Source organism: Theobroma cacao, chromosome 5, assembly GCF_053813885.1.
Source record: "Theobroma cacao isolate CCN51 chromosome 5, ASM5381388v1, whole genome shotgun sequence".
In the NCBI taxonomy this organism is placed as follows: domain Eukaryota; kingdom Viridiplantae; phylum Streptophyta; class Magnoliopsida; order Malvales; family Malvaceae; genus Theobroma; species Theobroma cacao.
The window spans coordinates 43055621-43076769 of NC_142643.1; the positions used below are offsets into that span (position 1 = coordinate 43055621).

General features: G+C 32.8%; 2 protein-coding genes across 4 annotated transcripts; both read right to left on the minus strand.

Annotated features, from left to right (window-relative positions):
- Window positions 1-48: 48 nt before the first annotated feature.
- Window positions 49-9998, minus strand: LOC18599870 (protein BONZAI 3). Its single transcript, XM_018120816.2, has 17 exons — window positions 9872-9998; window positions 7348-7524; window positions 5852-5899; window positions 5399-5547; window positions 5220-5268; window positions 4267-4323; window positions 3792-3971; window positions 3572-3706; window positions 3410-3471; window positions 3192-3285; window positions 3000-3114; window positions 2821-2897; window positions 2470-2604; window positions 1712-1876; window positions 1523-1636; window positions 1290-1386; window positions 49-424 (listed from the first exon to the last, which is right to left on the minus strand). Exons 2-17 carry the CDS (start codon window positions 7501-7503, stop codon window positions 327-329), a joined length of 1731 nt encoding a protein of 576 aa, XP_017976305.2. The 5' UTR covers window positions 7504-7524; window positions 9872-9998; the 3' UTR covers window positions 49-326.
- Window positions 9999-15442: 5444 nt separating this feature from the next.
- LOC18599871 (protein BONZAI 3-like) lies at window positions 15443-20962 on the minus strand. 3 transcript variants are annotated; one of them, XM_007030038.3, is made up of 17 exons: window positions 20699-20958; window positions 19853-20013; window positions 19393-19440; window positions 18938-19086; window positions 18784-18832; window positions 18609-18665; window positions 18241-18420; window positions 18019-18153; window positions 17784-17845; window positions 17579-17672; window positions 17373-17487; window positions 17190-17266; window positions 16714-16854; window positions 16445-16603; window positions 16246-16359; window positions 16041-16137; window positions 15443-15851 (listed from the first exon to the last, which is right to left on the minus strand). In XM_007030038.3, exons 2-17 carry the CDS (start codon window positions 19997-19999, stop codon window positions 15748-15750), a joined length of 1728 nt encoding a protein of 575 aa, XP_007030100.3. In that variant the 5' UTR covers window positions 20000-20013; window positions 20699-20958; the 3' UTR covers window positions 15443-15747. The 3 variants fall into 3 exon arrangements, with proteins under 3 accessions (XP_007030100.3, XP_088662506.1, XP_088662505.1); XM_088806380.1 differs by having other exon boundaries at window positions 18019-18420; window positions 19853-20009; window positions 20699-20962; XM_088806379.1 differs by having other exon boundaries at window positions 18019-18420; window positions 20699-20962.
- Window positions 20963-21149: the final 187 nt, after the last annotated feature.

Below are 21149 nucleotides of genomic sequence, written 5' to 3' on the forward strand. Positions count from 1 at the left end.
TTTCAACAAATTAATTTCAGAAAGTTAAAGTAAAGTAAACTTGCAACATAACAAAATCAGAATTGCAATTTGCATTTCTTGGCTTGCACAGAAACAACAATAGTAATCTTCCTTTGGAAATAAAGAATCAAATAGTCTTGAATCCACCAATTTGGACAGAACAACAATCTTGACAGGTTGTAGTAAAACTATCATTCTGATTCTAGTGTGTATATACAGATTGGCTTCTTAGGCTATCTTATGGACCGGCTATAACTATCTTTGTAATTCTAGTACATACACAAGGTTTTGATATATTTTGCGTTAGAATCCAAACAAGTTCACATTCAAGCATTGACTGGCTTAATGTCTCTAGAACGCATGTAACTCAGAAACTGCCCAGGCAGCTCTTCCAGTAGAGCTTGAACAACAGAAATCCGGCAGCCTGTAAAAACGCCATCATCTGATTAGTAAAATTGAATTGAAGAGAAACAAGTAAAACGAAGAAGAGGAGGCTAATATCAAAAGTAATATAAAGTAGAAAAAAGTTGGAGTTAGTATCACTATATCCAATTGTCTTAGGCTTGTAAAAAGATACAATTATAATCAAGTGATTAAGAGCTCTGTCTGAGTCATTTAGCCTATAACATTTAGAATTGTAACCAGCACAGGAGCTTGCCAATTTTTTCAAACATCCAAGCTAAGTCAACTACTACTTTAAAGTCTCCAAATACGTATTTCCAATGTTTTCCTGAGGCAGAAATTTAGTGCAGCTCATGCACCATTGGCAGCAGACCTTTTCTTTTATTAGTACATAGGAGCGGGAAAGCCTATTAAAAAGCACAAGCCCTAAGCCTAGCAACTCCAAGATAATCCTCTAGCAGACCCTACTTTCACCTTAAGCACAAAATCTTTTCTTTAGTCCCCCTATATTCCTCACTTTGCGAAAGGAATATACTAGTATCATACGGATCAGTCTACAATCTCAGGACAAACCCACTCAGACTACATACCTTGCAGGCTTGCACATAAGGAAGACAATTGACAGCCTAGGCTGTCCCATTTTACTACTTTGTTCCAAGAGACGAGACAGCCTGCTTTAGGTTTTCAGGTCATTTTAAGAACCAACTTAAAGCCATTTAACTATCAAATTCCCAAACCATTTCATCTTGAGAAATCACAAGGCAATGATATCTGTTTCTTTTATGTGCCCTTTGATCGTAAGTTGGGGAGAAAGGATTTAATCTTGAATCCTTCATCTTAGAGAAAATGAGAACAAACATGCATCCAAAGGCAGAAAAATGACTTACTATACACTTCTCGCATAGGAACAAATTGTACAATGTCTCGTGTAGCCAAACGGCCTGTTGAACTCTCCAATCGATGTCCATTATCAGCATCCAGAATCTACAATAAGACGCGGAGCTTTTTTCTTGGTTACTCTTTTAGTGGCAAAATTACAGGCAACTACAGCTCAATGAGTCTAGTAATGCAAAAACTGACAATTCAAATATGCTGAGGGTTCTAGAAAACAAGGGCATACCTCCATTTGTTTAAAGTCTGCATCCCCCACTCCAACTATAAGAATAGACAGAGGAAGATCAGATGCCCTAACCAAAGCCTCCATCGTTTCTTGCATATCCGTCAGCACTCCATCCTGGCCAAAGATCTTTGTAAGTTAGACAAAGAATAATAGTTCTTAACGCACATAGAAGTAATAGCTCCATTTTACCGTTATAATGAGCAACACAAAATATTTGGTAATGTCATTTGAGATGGTCTGGCCAGCTATTTGTGCAGCCGTGTTGATCACATGCCCAAACAAAGTGGGTCCAGCCAGAGTGACATTGTGCAGAGCGTTAGCATAAGCAGCCATGATGCCTTCAACTCCTTCAACCTGTTAAAGGAAGTAAATTAACTAGTCTTGAAAAAGAAATAAATGCAAGCTTCAACATGTGTGAATCTAGTGCTAACAAGCAAGAGCAACCAAACAAATTAACTGCAACTTTTAGTTAATAGAAAATGTAATATTGGTCTCATAGCAACACTAATTATAATGTAAATCTTTTCTTTTCTTGGCCTGCAACTGATTGGCCAGTTATGAAAAAGAACGAATATATAAGAAAATTCACTGCATAAACAATTGTGAACTTGGGAAATGAAGATTTTGAATGAAGTTAAAGCGAAAGTGTGATATTCCAGAGTGAAGGTTTCATATTTTCAGATCAACATTATAGAACTCAAATAACCTTAATCACATAAAAAAAGTAATGACAGTGCTAATAATGATGATTTTTTTTTTTAAAATGGTAAGAGTGGAAACAACTAGATCAATACAAACAAGATACGATAAAAAATTCTATTGCACTTCCACAAGTAGAATGCAAAATGATATTTTGAAGAAAATGAAATCATTTTGCAGGTGTCTTAAAACAGCTGCATATATTTAAAACGTAAATGGTGAGAAGATACAAACTCTGCGTCTCTTACCTCATGGGCATTCATGCCATTCAGGTTAAAACAATGCGATACAGTGCCATCATATGCCCTTCCTCCAAAACCCCAGGCTGGAAACCGCCTATCAGAATCGTAAAATTGTATGACCTCTCCAACTTCCATTATAGCCTGTTTATAACGTCGTCAGTAAGTTAGCCACCGATTTCATTAACCACTAGTGTTTGCTTCCAGATTTCTCGAACAAGTTCGATTTCAACAATGACGATCAACATAAATACACTTTGTTCTATGCAAACTTAATACATTGCAAATATTCTTATGCTATCTCATGGAAAACATTTCTGTTAAATAGTAGTGCAGTATTAAAAGCCATTCCAGCCTTACCTGCTGGTAAGAATTCAATCGCCTTGAAGGATCAATGTAGTGCAAAGAATCAGGATTTCGAGGATTTCCATTTGAAGCTAAAAAAGTCAAACGTGTAAATTATGAACCAGAACATGAGACCAGGAACAGGAAAATAAAAGCCTCAGCTAAGGATATCAAAGGGCACAAAGATTATTTACCTGTAAAGTCAATGGCAACCATGAAATTTAGCTCAAATCCACTAGATATGTAGTCAAGGAAACTGAATTGCACCTTCTCGATAAATTCATCTACGAAGAGCTGACCCTTCAAGACCTGTAAGGCAAAATTATGTTTAAGAACACATTGACATATTTTCGGTTGAAAATCTGATGCCAAACATGGATGAGCACCTTCTCCTGACCCCGACTAGACGGGAAAACCAAATTTGCACCGCTTCTGTCTTTGTAAAGCTCTTCCAACTCTGAAACTGATTTCTGAAGTTTGCTGATTAAGCAAATAAGAAAATCCTAAATCACTTCTTTCTTCCCAGGCATCAAACATTTTCATCTATTAAAAGCTAAAAATGAAAAAAACCAACAATGCAGAGACCAGAAATTTCAATCATTACCCAATGAGAGCATGATCGCCATTGCTGTTGAAATCGAAACACTCGATAAGTAATGGGTTGTCCTGTAATCAACATAGAACATACAAAAGTAACCATGGTGCCAAAAATCTCATAAACTCTTAAGATATTATCACAAGAATCATAAAGAAATAACAAGCTTGCCTTGCTTCCAAACTGTTGCATGCTCAGATATAAGGGTCTCCAAACTGGATATAAATTGTTGTTTATCACCTCTGTCTTGCATATTGGGACAGAATTTCCACTTTCAAGTAGTCTTGAAATTCTCAAGAAAGGATCCTATAAGCAAAAGAGAATAGGATGGAAGTTCGAACACATACACGCACATGAACAGACCAAATCTAGATGCATCATGAGTACATACACTTTTAGAAAACATGTCCTTGTTGTCCAACTGGGAACAACGCAATTTCATCTCAACAGCCATTCTGGATGAAAAGTTTTCTTCAGCATGGACAGTCAATGTCCCTAAGTTTCTGGAACCTCCAGGCCCATTTCTGCTATGGAGATTGAGAGTTAAAGATCGATTTCTTTTGGTCACTATCTGCCAAGCAAAAGTGAAGCCACATATGTTAGCACTAAGCATGGTTTAACCAATCATTCTAACTGGTTTTAAGCCACTTATTTTGGAAAGTTAGCATTAGCAAGCAAATTCGGTTGTCGACCGAAGGGAATCAATAGATTTTAGCTGTCATGATGGAAAGTATAGTGCAGGTTTTCAAGAACTGCACTTGAAAGACAGTAGAAACAAATGAAATAATTCTAACAGTACTTCCCGAGTTGAAACTAAGGAAACACATCAACAGTCAAGGAGCAATAATGGATGCAAGGCAACTCACCTCGGACAGAACACAAGTGGCTTCTCCCAAAAATTCCTGCTCATTCAACTTTAGCGCCTAGAATGCAACACAACAAAAAGTTGAATAACATAGTTCAGTCTTCACCTTCAGCAAATTTCTCATCAATCTTGGAATCATTACACCAAAGAACAAAAAAAAAAAAAAAACAGAACACAGATGTTTCCATTAATTTGTAATATTCAGCCTTTCAAGAGATTTCTCTCAAAATTTTCCAGCCTAATGCAATCTTCACTTGTTGTATCTATTGTGAGCATCCATCTTGAGTGAATATATGTCTATTTACTCAAATAACAGTCTTGTTTTCATGATCGCCAATTCCATTTATATAAATTTGAACAGCTATTCAGTGTATCAGCACAAAATTGTACGATTATGAAATTCACATATTTTTTAAACCAAAATAAAAAGCAACAAGCTTACGTTACCACTTTAATTTACTTCCATCCAAATATTCTTTGCAAGGCTTCTTTTGTGTGTCAAAGTAAGTAGTGGAACTTATCTTGTCTTATGGTAAATTCCATATGCCGAGAAGAAAAGGAAAAAGAAAAGCTGTAATACCAATTTTCCAAAATCAAAGAATCTTTATCAAACAACTTTTTTTTTTTCACTCGTTGGAAACTTTTCAACCAGAAGTAAAATTTGTAAAACACTTTTATATCTAAGCCCATACACATCAGCAGTCATTCTTTTATGATGGTTCATCATAAACTTCTTAGCCTCCTCAAGTGTTATGATCCTATATGAATGAATTACTAAATTCATTTAGAAAGGACTTTCATTTCTGAAATCTAAGAAGGAATTTCGTCTACCACAATACAAACTTAAAAAACCTTATGATTATTGATTGCTAAAGATGTCATGATAAATGTGACATTGTCTACTGATATCTTTGCAGAATCAGTCAAAGCCTTGAAAGATAAATTGTGACTTACCTTCACAGGTATGCCTTGAAATTTGGTGTCCACATCATATAAATGAAAACTGGAGCAGAGGGAAAAGAGAGGAACATCAATCTCACAATCCACACAGACACACACACAAACCTATTGTATACCTGGAAGAAAAATCGATCAGAAAGATATAGACATTTAAGAAAATATGAGACGCTTACACCAAATGTTGAACAATCTCAAACTGATAAGCAACATTGATCTTCTCAATCCAAGCAGGATTGAGACTGTTCAGTATGACTTCTGTGCGACCAAGCTCCTCTAGTGTCCCATCCCTTTTCTTTACATACAAAATTGTCATAGGATCACTCTACAAGAAAACAAAAAACTGTTTCAGATTAAACCCACTAAAATCACAGGACACTGGCAATTATGAAGTCAATTTTTACAGTGACATGCAGTAAAAGACCTGACTTTTCAGATAATTTTTATGATGCATTGCATTTTCTAATCCTCTTTTGTTAACATGTTGAACGTCAATGAGGTACGTAGTCATGTCATAAAATTTCAAAACTTGTAATCAGAAAAATGATAAGAGGCAAATAAAAACTGTTTGTTCAATAGGCACTTAATTACACAGAAAAATGAAGAAAAGAACACATCAAGAATCTTACCTTTGATGTGATGTCACGATCACGTAACTTTGAAGCTGATATAGACAACTGCAATGCACATTAGAATCACAGTAATACACCATAACGGGCAGAGTTCTTGTACACATTATAAACTTAATACAACCATAGAATGCATCTATTATTTATAGTTGCATATTTTAATGTATCCTATTATGCCAACTGTATCGAATGACATTGTTTCTCATGCAGCATTAAGATGTTTGGAAACAGCTACATGATTGCACTTTTAGTTAGCAAAAAGGCTGCTCATGGACTGCGAAAATGAACTTCTCATTGATATAATAGAGGAGAACAGAGAGCACCTATATATTCTTTGCAGGAACAGGACAATTCTAGTATTTGATCATACTGAGCAGGAAGATAGGTATCAAATCTCTTTCAATCAATTTATATTTATCATTTTAAATATGTCAGAGACACTATGGCATTAGACCCTTCACGTGCCTAAACTTGATTTCAAGCATGAGACGTGAAAAGTTGGTAGCTTGATGCACTCATGTGGATACTTATTATTTATTACTCCCGTGAGGAATAATTGGAAGTGCTACAGCTAAAAAAGGTCCAAATGATTGCCCCCTAGTAGGGCCTAGCTGACAAGACATTCACATCAGTGGAAACTGAAAGAATCAAACAAAAGCATCTTGTGCTCCTATGTCCCTCCAAAATACAAAATTCTAGTCATCCAAGGTATGAACAAGGGGAGTAAAGAAATATATCATCTCAAAACTTTCCCCATAGTCAAAGTTCTATAAGCAAATGATTGAACTCATGGTATCTGCCTCTCAGCCGACTATTTCAATATCACAGAATCTAGAAAATGAGAACCTTACAATGTTTCAGCCAGGGAAACAATAGTTAGGAAAACGTATTGAAGAGGATTAGTTTAATTTAAAGCAGGTGGCCTAAGCTTGCTACCAAAAACCAACATTATTACATCAATTAAGCAGTGACAGAATAAGCCAGAAACATCAACTTTGCATGATGACTGATGCAGAGAAACAGAAACAAATTTAAGGGTAAACATCACCACCACTGCCACATAAACATAGAACCATTACTCCATAAATTACTACTAGGTTGTTCTGGGAAATTTGAGACATGAAACTTAACCAGTCAGTAGAAAACAATTCCGGGTAACTAAAATATTCATCCAAAGGGTCTGATTAAAGTATAATCCAGTTCGTAGGCAGATCTCAATGCCCTGTATGCAACTAAGAATCACTAAACCTCATTAATCAGTCCCAGCATGTACAAACACACCTTAAACATTATGGTAATAAAATAAGTGATTAATTTGAAAGTTAAAAACATTGCTTCCTTTGTCAAGTGCTAAACAGAAAACTTATGATTCTTTGATGCAAAACCTCTATCAGAAACTTAAAAACAGCACGAAATATCAGATAAATTTGAAATATTTATTGATACAACACATCAAAAAATAGTTTTAATATAGACATAAATAAAAAATATTATACCTCAATTTGGGTAAAAAGAGGATTTTGACCTCTAGCTCTGAAAAAGTGATCAACGGCGTCGTTATGTCCCGCGTTATTATTGGCGGTGGGCCTACCTTGAACCCCACCTATTGCTTGTTTGCCTCCTCCCACATCTCCAGAAATGCAATTTCCCATTTCTTTCTCTCCTCTCGCTCGCTAAAGTAAAAAAAAAAAAAAAAATCCCAAATTATTTACAAAGAAAAACCTAAATTAGCTCTTTAAACCATGTATTTCTTGAAACTTAAAGATTTGATTTTGCATTTCTTTAATAAAGTGCTTGCCTTGCCCGGAAAGAAAGTCCTTAATAATATTCGCCTAAATGGCCGCTCTTGTTAATAAAAAAATATTGCCTGAGTCAGGTTTGATTTATTTGTGTTTGTTTCCCACGAAACTTTTGGGTAAAATTAAAGTTCGAGAGAGGAAAAAAAAAGAAAAAACTGAAACTTTGTAGCGAAATTGTAGGTTAATTTAAGGGTTTAAACTCGGTCTGATGTACAAAATTGGAAAGGATTGATTGCCGAGTGGTCTGGTCAAAGAATAGTCAACAACATAGAAAAATAAAAGATCGGTCAAAATAGCCGGAAACTTTTGTATTAAATTCTTTTTTATTTGGTAATTGAGAGAGGGGATACTATTGAGCCAAATGCTCAAATTTGTATTAAATTCTTAATGTCAATAAAACTAATTTTCTCCCATAAAATGTTGCCCGAAAATACGAAGCAAAATGATACGGATAAGAAATTAATAACTTTGAATATCTCTTAAATTCTAGTAATAATTTAAGCTTTTATAGTTCTATTCAACCATACAAAAATAATCTTAAAAATTATAAATTCGGGTTATGATATCATACCTGATTTAGAGAAATGTTTACGAGTTGAGTTAGATAAAACTTAATTGATACTTTTAAAATCTTATCAATTGATTCGTATCTGCTCATATAAACACATATAATTAAATTTATTATTAAAATATGAAAATATTTTACATTAATATTTTAATTTTTAAGTATATTTTAGAATTAAAATCTTTATTTATATAATAAAATAATTTTGACATTTTGTACTTAAAAATATTTCCGAACTAGTAAAAAAAATTTCAAATAAACTCTTATTCATTCTTTTAAGTTTCGAGTTCTTATTTTTTTATTTTAAATCAAATAAGTTTTTATAACTAATAGTTGATTAACTGTTATCAGTCAAAACGTTACTTATAATTTTATATCACATCGTGCTAATGTGGGTATGTTGACATATTGTAGTGAATGATGACACGGCATGATGACATGGCTGCGTGGCATTTTCACCCTTCATATCAAGGCCTGACAGCATCACGTGATCATAAAAAAATGATAATTAGTCAACCGTTAGGTATAAATATTTATTTGACTCAAAATAAATATATCAAAATTTAATTAAACGTAATAGAAGAATAGAAATTTATTTAAAATTTTTTAATAATTTAAGAATTTTTTAAAATATTATGCCAATAGTTTTAATAACATGTATAGTTTCCAAATCATTGATCGTTTTGGTCATTTTAACAAAGAGAACAAAAAATATTTAAAAACTTGTAATGATTTTTGCTAAATCAATTTTACTTATAAGATTACGATGTGAAAAATCAATTAAAATCATGAAATTTTCTTACTAAGTTGAGAGAGTATGAATTTAAATTTTCTTTTTTTTTTTGAAAATAAGAAAAAGAATTTAAAATTTTCTTCTTTATTAAAATTGTACCATTGATTAAAAAACTATTATTCTTTTTAAAATCAAAGCATGTCATGCGCTAGTTGAATGACAAAAGATAAATATTTCTCAGTAAATAGGAGAGAATAGAGGAAAGAAGAATGCAATTTTTAACCTATAGTTCCTTATTTATTAAAAAAATAATATTTTAAAAAACATTTGAATTATTTAAAAGAATTCAAAAAAATCTTTATTCTTTTATTGTATTCAATTAATTTCTTATATTTTATTTTTTGTCAAATAAATCCTTACGAATAATGGTAAATTAATTATTATTAATCAAAATATTACTTATTATTAGTATGATGATATGGTAACATGATCTTTTTCACCATAAATGTCAGTATCAGGTGGATATAAAAGAATAAGTGATATTTTAATTAAGAGTAATTAATCAACTATTAATCATAAGAGTCTATTTGATCTAAAATAAAAATTATAAATTTAATTGAATGTAATATCAAAATAAAAATTTATTTAAAATTTTTAAAAATAATTAAATAACTTTTTAAAGTATTATGCCATTATAGAAAAAGACAAAGAAAAATGTAAAAAAATAAATAAATAAAAATATAACAGTCGCCAAATTGATCTGATATTAATTAATCAACTAACCTCACCTCATTTATATATATAGACACAAAGTCATATACACTATTGTCAAGCTCCCTTGAAACGATCGACAAATTATTACAAAAAATATAGCAAAAAAAAAAAAAAGAAAGAAAGAAAGAAAAGAATTTATAAAGACTTACGTGATTATGGTGGAGCAAAAACTCAGAACTTGGTTACTTAGTAGGATTTAGATTCTCTTTGGCTTTCGTCTCTTCTTCTTTTCCTTCATTTCTTCCTCCTCTTGCATGTATTTATAGGAAAGGATGGATAATCTGACAACCAAATTACTCGGTTTCACGTCATGGATAACATGTCAGCCATGAGGACATTGGTCTTCCTTCAATATTCTACTTTATGAAGAAATCCATGCTTGGAATAAAAGCAGAAACCTCTGTTTGTTTCTTGAATGAGAGACCAGTTGGAAAACGCAGACAAGCCTTTTAATTTTATCATTTGCCTCGCAATTTACATACAAACATACATACATGCATGCGTACATCAAAACTTTCTCAAAGTCTACAAGTCAATATTGATCTTATCCATTCGCAAGGAAAAGAAAAGATTTTTCTAATTACGACGGCTTTGTGGAATATTTCCAATCCATGGAAATTCAACCTTTGGGTGGGTTGTTTCGCTAGTTCAATGAAATTTCAGGGTTTGGAAGAGTTGGACCATTTGCAATTGAACTCTCTTTTATGTACACTACAATTGTGCAATTGCCCTTTATACTATCAAAAATAATAAAAAAAAAAGTTAAGAAATAGAAACTCACTAATAAACTTTTGTTTACCTAGTGGCAATTTGCGGATCAAACGGTGATTTTATAATGATATAAATATTGTTGTGAATAGATTTTTACTTATAATGTTATAAATATTGTTGTGAATAGATTTTTACTTATTAGACACGTGATATAATGTTATAAAAATAATAAAAGAGTAGACATCGAATCGGGACAAGTAATTTGCATTCGTTTATAGAAAGCTTTTAATTAGTGAAGGTGTTAACTAATATAAAATACTTTGCCTATTATAAAATAATAATAATAAGATTTTGACATTAAGTTTTACCTATTCCACTTTTGTCATATTCTAACAACTGTAAATTAACCAAGAAAAAAGCTACTTCTAGGAATAATGGGTTGCGTGCAATCAATCCAATTTGGTCATTTTTTACACTTGAAATTAGATAAATATTAACTTCAAATATGTATTGATTAAGATGTGAAGTCTTTCGCGTTTCACTAGTTGACCAAAGACTAAAAGTCTATTTGTTAAAGTACACACTCCATGATACCTTATAACCATTATTTTCGTTAAGATAAAATTACGAGAGATAATTTTCTTTATAAGCTTAAATATCATATATTATAATTTTAATTATTTTTAGTTAATTTTTGACATGATTTGATAACAATATCCTTTAAATAATTTCAGACAAATTAAAATGATTTCGATTTTCTCTATCTAGCTATCCAGACAAAAATTTTAAAATTAAATCTCGATTTCTCTTTCTTGCCAAATACTATCTATCTCACCATCTAGCTCTTTCTCACTATCCCAAAGAGCAAAGACGACATCAAGATATACGTTTTAGGTTTTTGGGTTTATTGGTTTATATTTATAAAATCTCAAAGTTAAGAGATTGAAATTGATTAGATATATGTATAAATTAAAACACTGTATGATTTTGGCAACTTAACCCTGCAGGCAAGTAAATCAATTGATTATTAGGTATTGCATTACTGATTTTTAGACATTGTGTCACTAGTTTTTAGGTATTGTGAGACTAATTTTTAAGCATTACATGACTTAATCATTGCGTCTTTGGTTTTTAGACATTGCGTGACTGGTTTTCAGGCAATGCCTAAGTCATACAATACTTAAACACTAGTCACGCAATGCTTTAGTAACTAATCACGTAATACCTTACTTATTAGTTATGCAATGTCTATCAATCAATCATGAAATGCTATATCAACTAATCACGTAATACCTTACTTATTAGTTATGCAATGTCTATCAATCAATCATGAAATGCTATATCAACTAATCACGTAATACCTAAAAATCAATCATGTGACTGGTTTTTAAGCATTGTGTGGTTAGATTTGTAAGCACTATGTGATTGATTTTTAAGTAATGTCTAAGTCATACAATACCTAAATACTAGTCACTCAATGCCTTAGCTAGTTACGCAATACTTTACTAACTAGTCATGCAATGCCTATCAACCAATCATGAAATGTCATATCAATCAGTTATGTAATACCTAAAAATCAGTCATGCAATACTTAAAAATTAGTCACGCAATGTTAAAAAACCAATTATGTAATAGTTAAAAACTACCAAAATTACTGAATTTCATTTAATAAAATCAACAACTTCAAACAACACACCATATTCCACTTAACAATATAATTAATGAATATGCTTACTTGACGAAGAATGCTCAAAATGTTCAAAGATTTTTCTTCATACATCAAAAATCACTCCAAAATGCTTAAAATGCTCAAAATGTATAAAAATTTTTCTTCGTGTATCAAAAACTACTCCAAAATGTTCAAAATGCTTAAAGTTTTTTTTTGTCTGACAATAAATACTCTAAAGATGAATGGTCTTACGAGAAAAGCTCAAAGAATATGAGTCAGTTTGAAACGCGAACTTGAACATATGGGTCAGTTTTATTAAGGGTAATTTTGTCTAAAATTAATTTCTCTTAACTAAAAATAATTAAAATTATAAAAAGAATTATTTCTAAAAACACCTTATTTATGAGGAGTATTTTTTAAAAGAACCCTTTCATTAATCATTAATTATCGTATTCATAATTTATCCATTATAGAATAAAATTGTAAAACCTGACCCTATAAACGCATATCATGACATACATGCACTGAGTAGCATATTATTATACTAGAAAAGCACCTAATAATAGACGAAACCCGGTATCGTACCTAACGGTACACTTGAGTTGATTTAACCTCGAACTAGTTCAAATAGGAATTGTAGGATGAAATTTAATATTTTATAGTCCAAAAATGATTAAAAATGATTGTTCGGAGTTCGAGGGTTCATTAGGGGTAAAATTGAAAATTTTGATGTTCAGGGGTAAAAATCGTCATTTTGCCACCTAAGATAATAATTTGATCATGGAGTGAAATTTTTTATCAAGATTAACTTTTTGGAGTATAATTTAATGATAGGAAGTAAAAAATTTCAATTTCGATAATTTTCGAAATATAGGGGCAAAACGATAATTTTATCTTCCTGAGGTAAAAACTGTAATTTTCACCACCCAAAACTTGTCAAAATCATAGGATTTATATATTTTTGGTATGAACAACTATGGTATGTTAAGTGGTGAAAAATTGAAGTTTAAAAGACGAAAATTTAAAAACAGGCCAATGAGAAAGTGACACATGGCACTTTTTAATGATTTAATATTATTTTAATGAAAAGTCAGCCCATTTAAACCCCATATTAAGTGCTGGCCGGCCATAAGGGAAGAACAAGAGAGAAAATAGAGAGGAAAGGAAGAAAAGAGAAAAACAAAGGAAAACTAGAAAATTCAAAGGGAAAATCGCGTTTTTCGTCCGTTTACGCGTCTAACGGTAAGATTTTTCGATTTTAGCTTGATTTGTACCTTTCCTATGCCTTTATTTCCATTAAGCATACTTGAGGAGAGAGATCAAAAAGTGATATCAAGGGCTGGACGAAATTCTGGAGGAACGATTTTGAAATTTTTATGTTTTAATTTTTAGTTAAATTGATAGTTTTAGTTAGTTAAATGTGTATAGAAATCAAATTGGACAAGAAAGCATGAATTTTCACAATATCCACCCTTGGCTGAATGTTCAATGATGTACAATGATGATGAACTGATTTTTATTCTAAGAGAAATGAAGAGAAAATGATGAAAAATGGATAAATGTGATAGAAAAACAAAGTGAAAAATTTACCGAGTTAATGTCCCATTTTTAGCCGAATTTTCCAACGAGAAAAGTGAACTGATTTTGGTGATTTTAGAAGGTTATTGGCTGATATTTAATGGTTAGAAATGTTGGAGAGAAAATGGAACAATTTAGAGCTAAAATGGAGTCCGTTAGTAATTTAACAGGTAAAATGTCAAAAATAGGTTAATACCGCGTTTAAGCCGTTTTAGGCTATTGCATTTCATACCATGCATTAGTATAGGATTTAAGTCAATTATATAGTGATTTAACATCAATGTGGTGAATTGAGTAAATTTTGTAATGTGTTTAGGAGGATAGCCTTCCGGTAAAGGCAAGGAAGTTGTACCCGACGAACAGTGATCGGGGCACCTAAAAATCAGTTAATTTGTACAAACGGTGAGTAAACCTATTATTATTGTAAATTATCTAGAGTTTATTTTTAAATGTTCTTTATGTATTTTATGAAATGAAAACGAGATTAAAACGGAGTTTTTGATGTTTTAGAAATAAATGTGACAAATAAAAATATATTGTGTTGATTATGAAATTGAATAATTTGAGGCTACCGATTATTTTGAAATATATATTTTCCTATGAATGGCTTATGAAATATGAGTATATGTGGCTATATTTTATAATTGCATTGGGAATAGAATGTAAGCGATATTTTACTATGCAGACTGGATAAATAAATAAAAGCCACGTTATACTGTCAAAATTTTATTAAAATTGGTGGGTTTAGTCACTGCAATGACAGGTTTTCGTGGACTGCCTATTAGAGGGGTACGGTAAATCCAGTTACATAATTACTCCGGTTGTAGAAGTGAGGAGGGTAACTCCCGAGGTAGTATTAGAACTCACTTCACGTCGAACCTCCACGTGAATGTGTAACTCAGCCAACGCCAAGGAACGACTTGTTTTAAAAATAAAAAATATGTTTCACATGTAAATATCATAACAACTTTGACGGACTCGGTTAGATGCCTCGGCCAAGGTATCCCCGATGACTAGTTTTAGCTTGAGCCTTGTTTTAATAAAAGTCATAAACCTTAACAACTATTTTGATAAATTACAAATATTTTATGGTTTAAGGAATAAATTGAAAACCTTATGAAATGGTTTGTAATTTGTTGTTTAAACTTGTCTTCATGTTACTCACCTTTAGATATTTATGATAATGTCTGTTTACTTATTGAGATTGCAAAATCTCATCCACCTCATTTCCAAACATTTCAAGTCTGTGGTAGCTTGTAGATACCTTATTTTGTCGAGGATTCCAGTTGACATCTCTATCTCATAGACAGTAGGTTACTATCACCAACACTTGGTATATTTATGGGCCACTTGTCATTGTAATTATTATTGTACATTATAACTTTGTAAATTATTGTATGTATGAATTTATTTTATTTTCACGTTACAAAAGATTTCTTGCACGTATTTCTATAAATATTGTTTTATATAAAAAAATTTATATTTTAATCAATATTTTAAAATGTAATATTTGTCTATAAATCCTTTTAAAATATTTTTGTCTTTTGATTTATTTGAGCAGAAAACTACTGAAAATTATTTAAAATGGAATGTTTAAAAATGATTTCTCACAGAAAAGGCAAAAAACTGATATGTAAGCCTTGCGGGGTTTTGATTGGCATTTCGGATAATGAGTGTCAATCGAGACGTCGCGGTGATTGTCATGGGTCCGAAAGAAGTTCCGGGTAGTGACAAAAATGTATTATGAAAATGTACAATCATCATGAGAAATTATTGTACAATCTAGATTAACATTCTTCTCAAGGATAGCAATGAGCAATAGTAGACTCAAAACATCCATTATTATAATACAATTATTCGAAGTCTCCTATGGCTTGGCCACAGCCTCCTACCCTTTTTAGCTCAGGCCAAGATTTATAGTTGAGAGAGAATTGCAACCTAAATTCAGCTGATTGATATATAGTTGTACTGTTTGTGCTTGAAAAAGTAAAAAGGAAAAACTATAATCAGTCTTAATCATGATATTAACAACGTTTTCTGTGAAGTTTTGGGGTGATAGAATGCCTTTCAAGCAACGAAACCATATGGTTTAATATTTCTGGATTGCATGTAAGTCAAAAACTGTCCAGGCAGCTCTTGCAGAAGAGCTTCAACAAGAGAAATCTGCCCTCCTGTCCCAAATAGAACGGATTAGTTAGTGAACTGAAGTAAACCCAATTCCCAACATCTAATTGTGTAAACCCAATTCGCAACATCTCCAACATCTAATTGTTTTGCTGCTATCACCTACATGATGAAACCCTCAGGCAGAAGATAAATATGAAGATTCAATCAGATCAGGAAAGATAATATACACTCACCATGTACTTCTCGCATTGGAACAAATTGTACAATGTCTCGGGTTGCTACCCGACCATTAGAACTCACCAACGGGCATCCATCGTCAGCATCCAGGATCTGCAAACAACATTGTTTTTTTGTTTTTTCAATGCATAGGTTAATATCCAGTGCAGGTCCACTTCGATCTTTAGTAATGTAAATAATATTTGATAACACAAAGCATACCTCCATTTGTTTAAAATCTGCATCTCCCACTCCAACTATGAGGATAGACAAAGGAAGATCTGTTGTCTTTACCACGGCATCTTTTGTTTCTTGAATATCAGTTAGGACTCCATCCTATAAAAGGTGACAGATCTTTGTCAGTTAGGCAAACAACAGCAGTCCTTACTGCAAATGGAAGCAATAGTTCCTTAATTCTTACAGTTATAATGAGCAAGACAAAATATTTTGTGCTGTCATATGAGAAACTAGCAAGTTGCGCAGCCCTGTCGATCACTTGGCCAAATACGGTAGGTCCTGACAGAGTAACATTGTAAATAGCACTAGCATAAGCAGCCATGATGCCTTCAACTCCTTCAACCTGTCAAACAAAATTTTCATTATTTAGCAGTTTCCTTCTATGATATTGAATAAGCAGGTTCAGAGAGATGAAGTAGCGTGGCACAAGCTTAAGGACTCCGCAATTCTCACCTCCTGATAGCCATTGGTTATGTCCAAGTTAAAACAATGTGATAAACTAGTGTTAAAAAATGTCTTCGCTCCAAAACCCCAAGCAGGAAAGCGCTTATCAGAATCATAAAATTGTATAACCTCCCCAACCTCCATTATAGCCTGTAAATGGTCAAGTAGTCAATCAGTTAGACAGCAATTTCATTAACAGCAATTTTTTTTTGTTTTTCTCCAAAAAAAAAAAAGAGGGGAAAAGTAAGAAACAAACAAAATGATTGTAATTTTAATATTTAAAACAAATTTTGAACAAATATCGGTTTGATTAATGGAATCCTAACAATATTAGTTACTTTTTCATGAGAGATAGAGAGTCTTTTTCAAAGTAATAAGGGTGGGTTTAGTTTCAATAAAACTTCATAAATGACAATTATATTTCATGTCATATATGTCATGACATGTTACCCCTCCCAGGTGAACAAAAGCCAACCCAATCTTACCTGCTGGTAAGAATTTAATCTGCCTAACGGATCAATATAGTGCAAAGAAGTTGGATTTCGAGGAAGTCCATTTGATGCTGGAAAATTTGAATATCCAATCAACAAGCATGAACCAGACCAGCCATAAACATGAAAGAAGAGAGAAGAGAAAAGGAAAGTGAAGGGTGGTCGACTGTCATTTACATGTAAAGTCAACTGCAACCATGAAATTTAGCTGGAATCCACTGGATATATAATCCAGAAAACTGAATCGTGGCTTCTCAATAAATTGATCTACAAAGAGCTGACCCTTTAGAACCTGAATGCCAATAGCAAGTTAAAGAGCACACTGACATGTTAGTATACCGATTTAACATAGTAAACACCCTGTGCTAAGCACAGATAATCACCTTATCATGACCTTGACGAGATGACAGAACCAAATTTGCACCGCTTTTTTCTTTGTAAAGTTTTTCCAACTCTGAAACTGATTTCTGAATTTTTCTGATGAAATAAAAAAAAAAATCATGAAACCCAAGTTAAATCAACTAGTATACAGGGTAAAAATGAACAGAATCAACAGTGCTGCAGACATTGGAGGGTTCCAATATTTACCCAATAAGTACATGGTTGCCGCTGCTGTTAAAATCAAAACACTCGAGAATTAACGGGTTATCCTGTGATGATCAGAGAAGATGAGGAACATAATTTGATGCCAAATGTCTCAAAATTCGTAAACTCTTTTTAAAAAATACTTGAATATTCACAAAGAGATCATGCCAAGTCATAAATTCGTGAACTCTTTTTGGAAAATACTTGAATAATCACAAAGAGATCATGCCAAACTTGCCTTGCTTCCATAATGCTGCATGGTAAGACATAAGGGCTTCCAAACTGGATTTAGATCGTTGTTTACCACCTCTGTCTTGTATATAGGGACACAACCTACACTTTCAGCTATTTTTGATATTCTTAAGAAAGGATCCTGTAAGACAAAAAAATCAAAGGGAGTTGGAAACACATAATTAAGCAGGCACACACAGACAGAAACAGCAGATTGATAGGTACATACACTCTTAGAAAACAGGTCCTTGTTGTCCAATTGGGAACAACGTAATACCATCTCAACTATAGTTCTAGAAGCAACTGTTTCTTCAGCATGGACAGTGAGCATCCCTAAGTTTCTCGAACCTCCATGCCCATGTTTGCTTTGGAGATTTAGAGTTAATGTCTGATTTCGTTTGGTCAGTATCTGTCAAAGGGAGAAAAGAAGAAGGAAGAACACATATACCACCGATAAATACGTGGTTACTGACCATTCTAAATGGGTAAGTCACTATATCTAGACATTAAGCAAGTTTTTGACTACGTAAAGAAACTGAAAAAGAAATATCTGGTATGTTTCAAGGAGCAATATACTGGCCGCAAGGTGCAACTCACCTCAGATAGAACACAATTTGCTTCTCCCAAAAAGTCTTGATCACTCAACTTTAGCATCTGTAAGATAACATGGTAAAAGAAATGAATAATATAGTTCATCACTTCAAGTAAGTTTTTCATCAATCTTGGGACCAAAACTCCAAAACCTTTACAAAATGAACAGTGATACGTATACCTTCACAGGTACATTATGATATACGGAATCCACATCATATACATGAAAACTGGAGCAGGGGTAGAAGAAGAAGCAGTAATTAGTCCAATCATCCAACCCCGAAGAAGCCTACTGAAAAGTATAAGGACTAACGTGGTAAAGATGAGAAGCTCACACTAAAGATTGAACTGTCTCAAACTGATAAGTAAGATGAATCTTCTCAACCCAATCAGGATTCAAGTTGTTCAGTATAACTTCCGTGCGACCAAGTTCCTTGAGTGACCCATCTTTTCGCTTTGCATACAGAATTGCCATTGGGTCGCTCTATAAGAAAACAGTAAACAGTTCAGCTGAAACCGTACTTGGCACTTGCAATTAAAAAGTCAATTTTACAATGCGGGGCAATATCTTTACATGCAATAACAAAGAATGGTTTCAGTACAATTAGTATTCCAGAATTTATAGCCGATGTATATTAGTCATAAGAATGTATAATCAGCTAAGCAGCTGTCCAGGACATGTTGTACTACTTAATCACAGAAATGAGAAAAGGCAGATCGATAATAGCTAGCTGTTCATATATGCATGTATACACACAAAGTGCACAAAAGAAATAAGAGAGAATTATACCTTTGATGTGATGTCGCGATCACTCAACTTTGAAGCTGATAAAGATAACTGCAGTGCACATTTGACTAAAATTAACACATCAAATACTACACATTATAAGATAGAAAGGCAACTTCAACTAAAAGAATGAGATCTGAGAAATTAATGAATAAAACCTTCCCCCAAACCCCCACTCAATAAACAATACTAGAATCCGAATTCAAACTTAAGACGCAATCATGTCAAATATGATGAACAAAGGTACCATGCACATCAGTAATGGTCTAATGGACAATGTAAATTGTTTTTGACTCTGCAAATATTATTTAGAAGTCAATACCAATTAATTTATGCATCCAACATTACTATTCCTAGGCTTATAATATTCATGAACCCAAATTTAGATATAGAAAAACATGTTTATAACATATGGAAAAATATAAATAAAAATTAAGATATAGATAAAATTATAAATATATACCTCAATTCCTGTGGAAGGAGAATGTTGACCTCGAGACCTGAAGAAGAAATCAACTGCGTCGTTTCGTCCTACATTACCCTCAAGCATTGACATATGACCTAAGGCCTGCTGGCCTCCACTCACATCACCCGACAAGCACTGTCCCATATCTCTCTTTCTACCTTTACAACAAAAGGCTACTTAGAAAAGAAGTTTGTTACCAAAAAAAAAAACCGTATTTTCAACCAATTTCTCGAAGCTCAAGATAAAACTCTTTTGTCTTAAGTTAGGCTAAGTCCGGCACTGCAAAAACAGTGTTATGGAATAAATACAATCGTCTGAAGACTACAAACCCAGAGGCTGTGTCTGTTAAACTCCTGTCTGTTTTGACAAAAGCTGTAGTTTTGTTGTTTTGTAGGAAACTTAGGGTGAAGAAAACTGCAAAGCTTGACGTAAAGGGGACGAAAATATGGTGTAGAATTGCGGGGTCTTAACTCTTTTCAGCATGAGAAACCATCAAAACATATGCTGGAAAAATCATTAATAGATTTTGAATCAAGTTCAAACAACAAAACAAAAGATTTTAAGACTCAAAAAGCCCAAATCAGAATCACAAGCTCCCCTGTGAAACACTGGTATTTGGTGATCAAACAATATTTCAGCGATGTTGAATTCAGTAATATAAATATTAAGAAACAATGTTGCAGTTGGTTTTTCAGACAAATTAAGAGCCTCAGTAAGATTTTCAGTTGAAACCAATCAAACCAGAAGAAACTCTCGAAAAACATGTTCATTTATGGCTTGACATAAATTATGCAAAGAGCAATAGCGAGAGAAGTAGAACAAAACCTTGGGAAAACAACTTACTTGACAATTGGCGTGCAGTGCTTGCTAGAAATTGCTTACTAAATGTCGTTGTTGTTCAATCTGAACTATTCATACTCCATATATATAGACGATTTGATGTTACGCATTAACGCTTTAAACAATATGCCTGCGCGCTTTAGAAGCTTTTTAGAACCCTTTTGCAAGCTCCTCGTCAGCATTCAAGCATATCTTTCTCATCCCCTCTCTCTCTCTCTCTCTATTTACATATGTACATGTTGTACTTGGTTTTGCGTCATTGGTCAATCTCACCTTGCTCAATGGGCATGTTCTTGTGGTCTAGACTTTTGGTTTAGTTGATACTGCAAAATATTATACTTGTTAACGAAAAGATCAACTTTATATCTTATTAGTCATTCAAGAAAATTCTAAGTAAATTCATAATTTTTATTGTTATAACAAGTAATTTGATATGATACTGTATATGTGATTG